The 12387-nt window shown below is 39.6% G+C and overlaps 1 protein-coding gene across 4 annotated transcripts in view; it reads left to right on the top strand.

Moving 5' to 3' along the window:
- Trip11 (thyroid hormone receptor interactor 11) overlaps positions 1-12004 on the top strand; it is a 78643-nt gene extending 66639 nt beyond the window's left edge. For all 4 annotated transcript variants that reach the window (XM_028888299.2, XM_028888301.2, XM_028888300.2 and 1 more), the window contains exons 17-21: positions 1488-1569; positions 2489-2603; positions 3175-3291; positions 3405-3549; positions 8217-12004. In XM_028888299.2, the coding sequence (XP_028744132.1) occupies positions 1488-1569; positions 2489-2603; positions 3175-3291; positions 3405-3549; positions 8217-8437 (680 nt within the window). In that variant the 3' untranslated portion in view covers positions 8438-12004. The remainder of the gene's footprint in view (positions 1-1487; positions 1570-2488; positions 2604-3174; positions 3292-3404; positions 3550-8216) is intronic.
- The last annotated feature ends 383 nt before the right edge of the window (positions 12005-12387 follow it).

Raw genomic sequence — 12387 nt, 5'->3', positions numbered from 1 at the left:
TTATGTGAATCACATTTTGTAATTAAGAAATTTGCAATTTAGAGAAGCACAAGCCATTGCAAACCTTTCACATGAATGCTTTATATTTGTATTCAGTACTAAGTCAGCATTCTAGTCATTGTACAGGACAGAATGGAGACAAAGGAGACTTAACATCTTGGAGGAAAGTCATGAGAGGAAGTAAGTTAGGAACTTCAGGATGAAGAATGATTATGAGTCAGTAGAGTAGACAGTCCTGTCAATAAGAGCTCTTCATCGGGGGGTGGGGGGAAAGCAGAATTCTGTGGGAAGCAAGAGAAGGAAAACACACCAGACATTGATGGTCAGTTGACTTTTCAAAACGGTACCCAAAGAACAAGGTTTTACCATGTAATGCTGGAGCAACTGCTTTCTCATGAACACCTGTCTCATACCACACATAAAAATGAACTTGATAAGGATCATGGCCCTAAATTTTACATTCAAAACCATTAAAACTCTTAGAAGATGTAGGAGTAAATCTTCACAGTACTGGGCAAAAACAACAAAAAAATTTAAAGCTATTGTTTCAAAAGGTAACAGGAAAGAGAAATGACACATAGAATGGGAAAAATAATTGCAAGGCCTGGTGCCTGGTAAGGGGACTCACTAGCCATCCCCCGTCAGGGAAGGAGGAGGTGTGTGTCGTCCTTATTGGGACCTTCCATGCAGTCTCTTGCTTTCTTCTGGGATGAAAACGTGTTTTTCCTTAAAGTTACTAAGCACCTCTCAGTTCTACTGCCTGCTTCTGAGTAAAAGGTATAGTAGACTGTTGGGCGGAGAGGTCTCTAGTCCAGAGCTCTTGAGCCTTTGGCACGATTAGCTTGTACCCAGGACATCTGATTTAATTTTAAAGTTTGCCTTTAAAAATTGCCTGGATTCTAGCCATTTTACAGGTTTTGCTTATTTTTTTAAAGTACAAGTTTAGAAATAATCTAAACATCCTTTTAAGTCAGCCAACAGCATTGTATCATGATTAGCATGTTAGTGCCCATGCTTTCACTGTCTTTGCCCTGTCAGTGTCCTAAGCCAGTGTTAGTTGGTTAGATACTCTTGGCTAACCAACACCAGAGCCCAGCCAGAAAAACAGAATGGGGAAAACCTAAAGTTGTCCTTTCCGTTTCCTGCCGTTAAGTGAGAGTTGCTCTGGAAATACATCCATTCTGCAAGAAAGCACTGGAGACAGTTTGCTCTTTGCTTGTAAGTTTCTACGTGGATGGAAACCTGTTGTGATTATTACATTTCTGTTAAGGAGCTGACCATTTTACTTGGGGCAGACCATGTGGAATACTGCATCCCCTGTCTTCTAGGTAAATTCTGTCCAGGTTCCCAGAGCCAAAGAAAAGATGACAGCAATCAGCCATTCTTCAGTAAAATAGGGCATGTATTCACATTTCTAAGTAGGTCTCAGTGCATGTTTATCCAGCCTGGTTGGCTAATGCTGTCTTTATCCACTTGCTTTAAAACAGATGAGCTCCACCAAGAGATGCTGGATGATGCGCAGAAGAAGCTGATGAACTTAGTGAGCAGCACAGAAGGAAAAGTGGACAAGTGAGCTTTGCCTCTTGACTTCCTCCTGAGTCATAGGAATTGCTTTCAGAGAACAGCAGAGCTACAGCAGATGTTTACACGTGACCACATTTCCAAGAAGCAGTTTGCTTTTCTGATATAGTGAGGTGTAGGTAGTTTTCATGGCAGTCAGTAAAGTGACTTACCTTCTTTTATTTTTAAAGTCTGTTTCTCCCAACTAATTGCTTTTGTTAAAACCATATGCAAGAGTTAAAAATCATTCCTGCAGGGTCGCGGCACACACCTTTAATCCCAGCAAGAGGCAGGTGTGAGTTCAAGGCCAGCCTGGTCTACAGATCGAAGTTCCAGGACAGCCAAAGCTACACAGATAGAAAAAAAAAATCACTCCTTTATGAAATACTTAGAAAATAAAAGGTTTATTTTTAATACTGCCCCCCCCCCTTTTGGGTTTTTGAGACAGGATTTCTCTGTGCAGCTCTGGCTGTCCTGGAACTTACCCTGTTCATATCTAGTATGTTTAAATATATTAGGTCTGAAGCCTAGTTATTCATGCAATAATACCTCACTTAATATATTAAAATCTAAGATATTTAAAATTTTTAATAAATATGGTGAGGGCATATAACATTTATCTCCATTTTTATGTTTTTCTAAGATGAGAGTCACCTAGTTAGGTGTTGAAAATTACTTATGAGATACCTCCTCAGTTGGTTATGATTCTACAAATTGCTTGGCTAATAAGTGATTTTTTTTTTAAAAGTATGCATTTTGGGTTGTCTGAAATATTCCTAATTAGACTTCTTTAAAAAGCCACTATTCAGTCTTTATAATTCAGCATCTCATTGTTTAAGTAAATGTTTATTTGTTTAGTGTTTGAGTATGCTTGTGTTAGGTTGGCCATGGTAGATTGATCTGAGCTGTTTGTGCCTTGATCTTCTAGAGTCCTCATGAGAAACCTCTTCATTGGTCATTTCCACACACCTAAAAATCAGCGTCATGAAGTGCTACGACTAATGGGGAGCATCCTGGGTGTTAAAAGGGAGGAAATGGAGCAGGTAACTAGACAGTCAAAGCACTCTAACCCCCCCCCCCCCCCCCACCTCTTTCTTTGTAGTTCTCTTATTCTCTGGTATTCTCTCCCCCTTTCTCTCTCTCTCTCTGGAGATAGAACCTAGCATGTCTTTCACATGTTAAGTAAGTACTCCATCACTGAGCTACATCCTGGTTCTCATACTAAATATGCTTGTAATTACATTTAAAATATAGGGACATAGTAGAAAATAGTTTCTTTTTACTATATATGTAAAACAAGTTTAATACAGTTTTCTTAATCAAAGAGGTAGATTTGTTCAGTTTTTTGGTGTTAGTGTAAATATTTTACAACTTATAAACTAGTTCTTACATCAGATTGCTGAAATTTTTGAGACATAACCACGCCCAGAACATATATTTCAGATTGTGCTTAGATGGCATTTTATTTTCTCTGTAACCTCTGTCAGTAATAGGAAACATTTACTAGACTTTGAATTGCAAAGCATGATTTACTGTTCCTTGAAGTCACATAAGAGAGGTTCTTATTTTTCTTGTCTTATATTGGTAATTTTCTGTTTTAAAATGTTCTTGCAGTTGTTTGCTGAAGATCAAGGAGGTGTTACTCGGTGGATGTCTGGATGGCTTGGAGGAGGATCAAAAAGTGTGCCCAGTACACCACTGAGACGAAGTCAGCAGTCTGTGTTTAATAGTGTAAGACCCCGAATGATGAAATGGTTAAATATCACGCTCATTTGTATAGGATCAGATTTCTTTTTACATTATCTAATACAACCCTAGTAATATAACCAAATATTTTCTCCTAGTCTTTTTCAGAACTTTTTGTTAAATTTCTGGAAACAGAATCTCATCCATCTGTCCCACCCCCAAAACTGTCAGTTCATGATTTGAAACCTCTGGATTCTCCAGGAAGAAGGAAAGTTGACACCAGCATACCTGGAAGCTCCAAAGGTAAAACTAAATACTTGATTTCTCTCAGTGGTAAAAAATAAAATGTTTAACTTATGATTTAGACTTATAGTGACATTAGGTTTTCAGCATTTTTGAAATATGTAATACTGCTTCCAAAATTCTAATTTCACTAAATTTGGGCCTTACATGTTGTAGTACCTTATTATTTATTTGCTTTAATTAATGTAAGTAGTATAAAATGTTTTCATTGAGAATTACTTTGTCTTCATGAGAAATATTTCATTCGTCACTTCCGCACCCCCCAGATCATATATATTGTAGTGTATTTATGGACATGGTAGGAACCTGTGGTTTTATTCGCTTTAATTATCAGCATAAGCCACTTTGAATCACTCTCCTGGAAATGGTGGTGAACCAGTTTCACCTTTGCTTTGTCGCCTGCTACATGACTTCTCAGATAGTAGTCACTACTAATCCAAGTTAGGTGCATATGGTTGGAAATGATTTTCATCTTTGAACTTCTTGTATTCAATAACAAAACCTGTCACATAAATACATAGGTTGTACATAGGTTGGTTTAGTTAACTGACCTAAACATCCAAGGATGTGGAAAGCACCCTATGTGAGTAAATGTCTATGGAAGGAAATGGTTGGTGGGTGCATGTGTATATATTTTTGACCCACTAATTTTGAGTTGTAAAGGTCTTGTTTGTTTCATATTGATGATACTGGCTTATAGTAAAAATTCTTGAGTTGAAGTTGAATTATCTACTAGACTATAGTCAATTCTCTTTTTTCCCCCTATAATTTACATATTTCAATTTAGGCTCACATATTTTAATAGAAACTTAAGGCATATATCATATGCTTCATAGTTTATATCACATACCATAGTTAAAATTTGGATAAAATACTAAAGAAATTCTGTTTTATAATTTTTATAACTTTCTTAGTTATTTAGACAGATATTTCTGTTTTTCTGAACTTTTATATGAAGGTGAAGTAATTAAGTTTATCACTAAGATAAAAGGTTTGGCTGCTAAATTCAGTAAAAGTTGTCACTCTAGGAAGTACAGACTATACAGAGAACATTTTTCTTTTTCATGTTGCACCAGGTCGTAGCTTCTTAATATTCTTTATCGAAAGGTCTCCTCATTTCTCTGCCTTTCCCATCATTCTCTCTCCCTTTTGTAACCGGAAGCTTTTTTGTGTCCTGCCTGGCCCCACAGCAGCTTATAAAATAATCACTCAGAGGCTAATATTAATTACAGACTGTTTGGTTTATGGCTCAGGTTTATTGCTAGCTAGCTATCACATCTTCAATTAACCCACTTCTATTAATCCATGTATTACCGTGTTTCTTGTGACTTTACCTGTGTTCTGTTGCATGCTGCGCCCCCTCCTCCCCCCAGCTTGCAGTGTCTCCCCTGACTCTGCCTTCCTGCTTTCTATATCTTTGCTTGGATTTCTCGCCTGACTATAACCTGTCTTGCCATAGGCCAAAGCAACTTCTTTATTAAGCAATGGTAGGATTGGTAGGAACACATATTCACATACAGAAAGATCATCCCACTTGTCCATCCCCTTCCCTCCTTCCTTCCTTCCTTCCTTCCTTCCTTCCTTCTTCCTTTCTTCCTTTCCTTCCTTTCCTTTTCCTTTCCTTCCTTCCTTCCTTCCTTTCCTTCCTTCCTTTCCTTCCTTCCTTCCTTTCCTTCCTTCCTTCCTTTCCTTCCTTCCTTCCTTCCTTCCTTCCTTCCTTCCTTCCTTCCTCTTCCTTTCCCTCCCTCCCTCCCCCCTCCCTCCCTCCCCTCCCTCCTCCCCCTCCCCCCCCCCCCCCCCCCCCCCCCCCCCCCCCCCCCCCCCCCCCCCCCCCCCCCCCCCCCCCTCCCTCCCTCCCTCCCTCCCTCCCTCCCTTCCCTTCCCTTCCCTTCCCTTCATCAGCTGAGCTCAGCTTGGTATATGTACCAGTCAGAGGTGGACTGAGTTTTGGCAGGGTTTACATGGAGGACACAAGCTTAGTATTCATACTGTGTTCACCAGTGTGTGGAGCTCAGTCTCCATGCTGTGTTCATCATTGTGTAGAGCTGTGTCTACACTGTGTTCACTAGTGTGTAGAGATTAATGTCTACATGTTACAGTGTAGTTTCACAGTGTGTAGAGCTTAGTGTCCATCTGTGTTCACAGTGTGTAGAGCTTAGTGTCCATCTGTGTTCACAGTGTGTAGAGCTTAGTGTCTGTCCATGGAGCTGTGTTCTGTGTCATCTGTGTTCACAGTGTGTAGAGCTTAGTGTCCATCTGTGTTCACAGTGTGTAGAGCAGTGTCCAGTTGTAGGCTTAGTGTCATCTTGTTCACAGTGGAGACTTAGTGTCTCTGTTTCACAGTTTAGACTTAGTGTAAAGTTGTGATTGGTCACAGTGTAGAAGTCTGTGCATTTGGGAATGACTTCCAGAGAATGCACTGCTCCGATGACAGCTGCATATAATGAGTTTGTCTCTGTCTTTGTCTTAGGCACCCACTTTTTTAGTTTCCCATTACTTAAGAAGGGACCTCCCAGGGTTCACTTAGCTCTCACCAATGAATTTATTAGTGTTCTTGAGTAATAAGGTAGAATTCTAGCCACTAAGACAGATCATAACCAAATACCTATTGTAATGAAAATGAATTGTAACTGCTCAACCTGATAGAGAAATAATACCACTGAGAATGTTTTCCAGCCTTTAATGCCTAAAAAGATGACTGAGTCATGTATGTATATATTGTTTGCTCTTCTGGTAAATTAATTTTATTACTATTGCATCATTATAATAATAAGGTATGCTAGCATTTTTCATAACCATCTTAATCACTGGGAAATCCTAAGTTCTGAGGTCCTTCATCTTTCAGGTAGATAATGGAAAGTAACCCTGCAATATACACACCATTCATTATTTCAACACTATGACAGCAAGTTCAGCTCTCCATTATATAGATAGTATTTGAGGATAAAATACTTTGATCAGTATTGTTGTACATGCAAACACTCTTTTGTCCCTTTTTCTTCTCTTTTATGCTGGAGTCTGAGACCACCATGACCTGTAGAGTAATGATCAGTGGGAGGCAAGAAGGCAGTTTGGTTCAACACAACTGAGTAGCATGTGTTGGTTCAAACTTGGGGAGTCTGAGTTTATTTTAGCCACATATAAGCACAGCACAATTTAGTGAATTTTTAGTGAATTTTTTCCCTGGTGATAAATGATTCATTCCCTGTGCACAATAAAGCTTAAGACATGACTACATCAAAGCTCTTTGTAAAGTTAAAGTACACATAACATCTTCCATACAGATGGGTTCTATGGATTGACTGTATATGGTACTGCCTATGAAGATGGGTTCTATAGATTGATTATATGTGGTACCACCTATAAAGATGGGTTCTATAGATTGACTGTATGTGGTACCTCCTATAAAGATAGATGGTTCTGTAGATTGACTGTATGTGGTACCTCCTATAAAGATGGGTTCTGTAGATTGACTATATGTGGTACCTCCTATAAAGATGGGTTCTATAGATTGACTGTATGTGGTACCTCTTATAAAGATAGGTTCTGATTGAGAAGCACATTCTAAGGGTCTGGGGGAGGATCCATGTGGTCTTGGCCACACAGCACAAAGGTCACCAAGATCCACATCCATCTCTGGCCTTTGGGCAGAAACAGGTTATACATCCCCACTCTTTGAAGGAATGACCGCATGTGTTTAGCATTCCTGGTTCCTCTCCTGCTTATCTGTGAGCATAAGGACCTCTGTACCTCCCCCACTTTTGCCCATCTCCTTTTCTTTCTTTCTTTCTTTTTTTTTTTTTTTTAAGATTTATTTATTTATTATGTATACAGAAGAGGGTGCCAGATCTCATTACAGATGTTTGTGAGCCACCATGTGGGTGCTGGGAATTGAACTCAGGACCTCTGGAAGAGCAGTTGGTGCTCTTAACCTCTGAGCCATCTCTCCAGCCCACCCATCTTCTTTTCCTAGAGTCTGCTGTAGGAACAGTAAGCAGCAGCATATCAATTCATAGGTAGCCACATATGGAAGCCTAAAGCACATGTGGCATTGTTTTTTTAATGGAAAATGCTTTGAATGACTAGGAATGAATTTTCATGAGGTTTTCATAATATACATTGGTATTCTTAAAATGTTGTTTATTGCATGTATATGTGTTTATATGTGTGTACTCCATGCTTTTGGAAGTCAGAGCAACTTTTGAGAATTTGATTCCCTTTACCACGTTGGTTCTGGGGTTGAACTCAGGTCATCAGGGTTGGAGGCTTGGTGGCAGGTACTTTACCTGCTGAACCATCTTGCTGGCCCATAAATTTGCATTTTATGCTTAGGATTTGGGGGGGGGGCTCTGTTGGTGTTCTTGTTTTGAATAAAGAATGGCCCAAAACTTGTGCTAAATAGTAGTGTTATGATCAGCAGGGTGGAATTTTAAAATTGATAGTAGTGATAAATTGATTACTACAGTGTAAAAACTGAGCATGGTAGCACAGTTCCAGCTCTCATGGCCAGCCTGAACAAGAGCTCCTGTCTCAACATGCTGATGAGTTTGATAAAAAAAAAAAAAAATACTGGAACAGGTTTCTTTATATAATTGTGTACAGAGGGTCATTTCATTTAACTTCTTTGTGAAGGATAGAAACCAAATCATCTATATCTTATCTTTTAGATGTAGCAGAACCCAGGGCAGGAAGAAGAACAGATCTGAGTCCATTCTTGGCTCCCCGCTCAGCGGCTGTGCCCCTTATTAACCCAGCTGGACATGGACCCGGTGGGCCTGGGCATCTTCTTTTGAAACCCATCTCAGATGTTCTCCCCACGTTTACACCTTTGCCAGTGTCGCCCGACAACAGCGCTGGCGTCGTATTGAAAGATCTTCTAAAGCAATAGGAAGCTCTTGAGCCAGAGACTATAGCACTTTAAGGAAACTATGAACACTGTATGTGTGAACTTTACCACAAAGTGGCCTTCTGGAAAGAGTCATTTATTTGTAGTTGTAATTTCTCTGTTAATAAAAATATTCTTAATGCTTTTAGAAATCGCAGGTGTCAGAAGAGTAAGTAACTGATACATAATCTGCTTTTTGTTCACTTTATGATTTTACCTCATTTAAAACTAGAAACATTTGGTTTACTTTTTTATTTACAAAACTCTAAAAAGGAGAGGCAAGAATAACTCTGTCTGCTTTTATTTCCTCGGATTTTCAGACTCATTTAATATAGGGGCATGTGGTTCATCTTTATAAGATAACGAATTTATCCTCCCCGCCCCCCACCCCCCAAAAAGGTGCCTAACAAGTGAATGTTCTGTTCTCCCCACGTTTACACCTTTGTAACGTCTGTCATGTCTGTCAGCCACCTGTAGAGGACCTCGTGTAGGGAGAGGACAAGCTGTTCCTGGGAGGTTGGGGGTGCCCTGAGGCAAAGTGGGTATTGGTTCTATGCAATTTTATCATGTGTGTAGATTCATCTGACCATCACAGTTAAGACCCAACTCTTCATCGAAGGGTCCCCTGAGCTGCCTTTTTGTAACCCTTGCTGCCCCCTTAGCCCCTGAAAACCACTAACTATCACCCTCTATAATTTTGTTATTCTGTGAATGCTGTTTAAATGAAATCACTGTTAATGTAACCTCTTGAGATGGGTATTTTCACAAGCATAGCTCCCTTGAGGTCTAAGTTGTTTCATGGAGCGGTAGTTTGTTTCTTTTTATGGTGGAATCCACGATGTGAGTAACCAAATGGTATCATTTAGTTTCAAGAGATGAACTGTCCTTTTTAAAGTATCTAAAACTACAGGTTTCCAGCAGGGCCTGGGGTGGAATGGTTAGTCTTAGCACTTGGGAGGCAGAAGCAGGCAGATTCTTAGGAGTTTGAGGCCAGCCTGGTCTACACAGTGAGTATCAGGCTAGCCAGAGCAAAAACCATAGTGAGACCCTGGCTCAACACAGACACACACACACACACACACACACACACACACACACACACACACACAAAACCAAATGAAAAAACCTAAAGGTTTCCTTGCACAAATGCACAAAGTCATGTAACTCTCATGTAAGTGTTACACTGTACAGCTACATCCACATAGCCCTTAGACCACAGTTAGCAATATCTGGAGACCCATCACCTGCCTCTGGCTGAGCTTCTGCTGTCTAGGGTGTAGCTCCCCATGCAGTGCACCAGCACCAGGGGCTTGGAACTTAAAGCCAGTATTTCTGGATTTTTTTTTTTTTTTTTTTTAACAAAGCCTAACATGAAAGAAAAAAAATCCTGACTCACAGCTTTTGTTGTCTCAGGATCTTCATATATGTATTAATTGTTGACGTTGTACATTTAAGTCATTTCTTGCATATTTTGTAAGTTCAGATAAGCCTTTAAAACAGAAAAGCCTGTATAACAAGAAAGGGTGGAACCCAGACTGATCCAGAAATGTCAACAGTCCTGGCACCTGTTGGAGCCAAGCTGGGTTGTTTGTGAATTTACCTATGATAAGCTGTGTATTTCTAATGCCTTTGGAAAACTGGAGGTTTGGGTTTTAATGATGTGCTGATGGTTAAAATACCTTTTTCTGAAAAATTAAGTAACTGAGATAATGCTGCTTCCTGGTGTCACCTGTGTCCTTAACTAACTTATTTATAGTTGGTTCCCTTCTCTGCTACATGGTAGGAAAAGTTGCCATCAGAGAAATGTTAAGCTGCTCCCACCAGTTTTGCCAACGTTACAGATGCCCCTCAACTTACAGTGGGCCATAGCCCACCAACCCATTGTACTTAACATCTTGAATTAAGCCTTCATTTGCTGTACCCAGTTGTCAGCTGGCCTGGCTTAGCATGGCTGCTTCCTCTCATGACCACGAGGCTAACCAGGCTCCCGCTGCAGCTAGCATTGAGAAAAGAGAAATTCTAAATCTGAAGCATGATTTCTGCTTAATGTGTATCATTTTGGTAAACCCCAGAATTGGAACAGTTAAGGCATTGTAAGTTGAGGTTCTACTGGTATAGGGGTTATATGTTCCTTAAAATGTCACCCTCACTAGTATGGACCATTTACTATGTGCCAGGGAATTTTAAGTTCCACATGAAGCAGCCAAAAGACTAGTTTTTACACTAAGAAGAAAAGGGAAGATGTAAAATGTTTTCTTTTAAAGAGGAGGTACATGGTGGATATTTAAACAGTGTGTTTTATATTTGAAATATCTTTTATGACATTTGAAGTTCCTTGACTGAAACAACCTGCCCTCCCTACCCTTTTACTTAGCCTAAGTTTGAAAACTGTCATGGGGGACTCCACACCCAGGTCTCAAAGAACAAGGTATTACATGGCTGCTATTGAAGTGTATGACCTTGTCTGAAAGCTGCAGTACCTAATGTCTGTGTTGTATGCATGCTAAGTGTGCATTGATCTCAACCAGACATAACTCATAGCCTTTCTGAACTAAGTTGTGTCAGAGAGGAACCATCTGCTCAAGGAAACTTTTTAGCAGAGAGTGAGAAGCATGCACTTTGAGTTACCCACGGGATACCGCTAGCGGTATGCTGACTGCAGTGTGGTAATGCAGTCAGTCTGCTCTTGATATCTTCCGGCACTCTGTAGAACATGCGGTTGAATTTTGCATCAGATGCCACAGGCTTATAGCACTATTGATATCTCTGTGCACTTTGTAGAATTCGTGGTTGAATTTTGCATTGGAAGCCACAGTTCTTCACAACATTCCTAATGGTTTTCAAGTACAACGAAATAGACTATCAGGAATTCACCCTGGCATTGGAGTTGATTGAATGCAATCACTAGCATGTACTTCTGTGAGTTTCCCTTCCTGACATTCTTGTTTGTTTGTTAAAGCGGGGGAAACCAAAGCACAGAGGCAAAAAGAGATGGCATGTAGCTAGCCAGTTAAATATCAAATATCATCCAAGAAAAGCCCTTAGTTCTTTTAACCTTCCAAAGGATTCAAGAGCATTCAAGTGCTTACCCAGTCAGCTATAGAGTAAGCTTTACCCAGCACAGGCAAAGAGATGAGAACCATAGAAAGTGCTGCATTTAAACTGGGTTTTTAAAAGAAATTTTCATATATCAAAGCATTTAAAGCATCTTCTAGGAACAAAAATTCATCTTCTGTAAATATTGGTTAAGTTAGGTAATATTTATTTTATATATTCCTATGGAAAAATAATGATCATTGTAATGTTGACATTTGTGATTATTTGTCGGTCTTTACATCTTAACTTATTGTGATTTAATCACTTAAAATTGATACATTGTCTTTTGATTTATAGGAAAATAACAAAGGTGTATCATAAGATTTGGTTGTGTTTTCTATAGAGCTAAAGCCAGTGCACTCTTGAATTTCTCAAGAGCATTGCAAGGCAGAAAAAAAAAAAAACCCAACCCTCCAAATAAAAATGATTTAAGTTGGCTGTGTCTTCATCCACAATAAAAACACTTGGGAAACAGCTGCTGGCGTCTCTTTAGGAGGAGAAATTACTCCACGTACTGCCTCTGCTGACTGCTGACTCCGGATGTCTGCTGTTGGGATTCAGTTTGAGCCTTGGAGATGTCAAGTATGGACTACTTAAGACTCTTCAGGGTTGTGTGTGAAAGGAGGGTCTGAGGGATTAACTGGATTTTTCCTCTCAGAGGATGTAGTGTGGATTACTGGTTGCTTAGTCTTTCTCCAAGGTGGTTAGTTCATCTTCATTTTATCTTAGATATAAGATATAAAAAACTTACTTTTTAAATAATTTATTTAAATTTATTTTATGTGTATTGGTGTGAAGCTGTTTGATTCCCTGGAGCTGAAGTTACAGACAGTTGTGAGCTGCCATGTGGGTGCTGG

This window comes from Peromyscus leucopus, chromosome 14, assembly GCF_004664715.2.
Source record: "Peromyscus leucopus breed LL Stock chromosome 14, UCI_PerLeu_2.1, whole genome shotgun sequence".
In the NCBI taxonomy this organism is placed as follows: Eukaryota; Metazoa; Chordata; class Mammalia; order Rodentia; family Cricetidae; genus Peromyscus; species Peromyscus leucopus.
The sequence above is the reverse complement of the archived record's forward strand: the minus strand, read 5'-3'. Positions and strand labels throughout refer to the sequence as shown.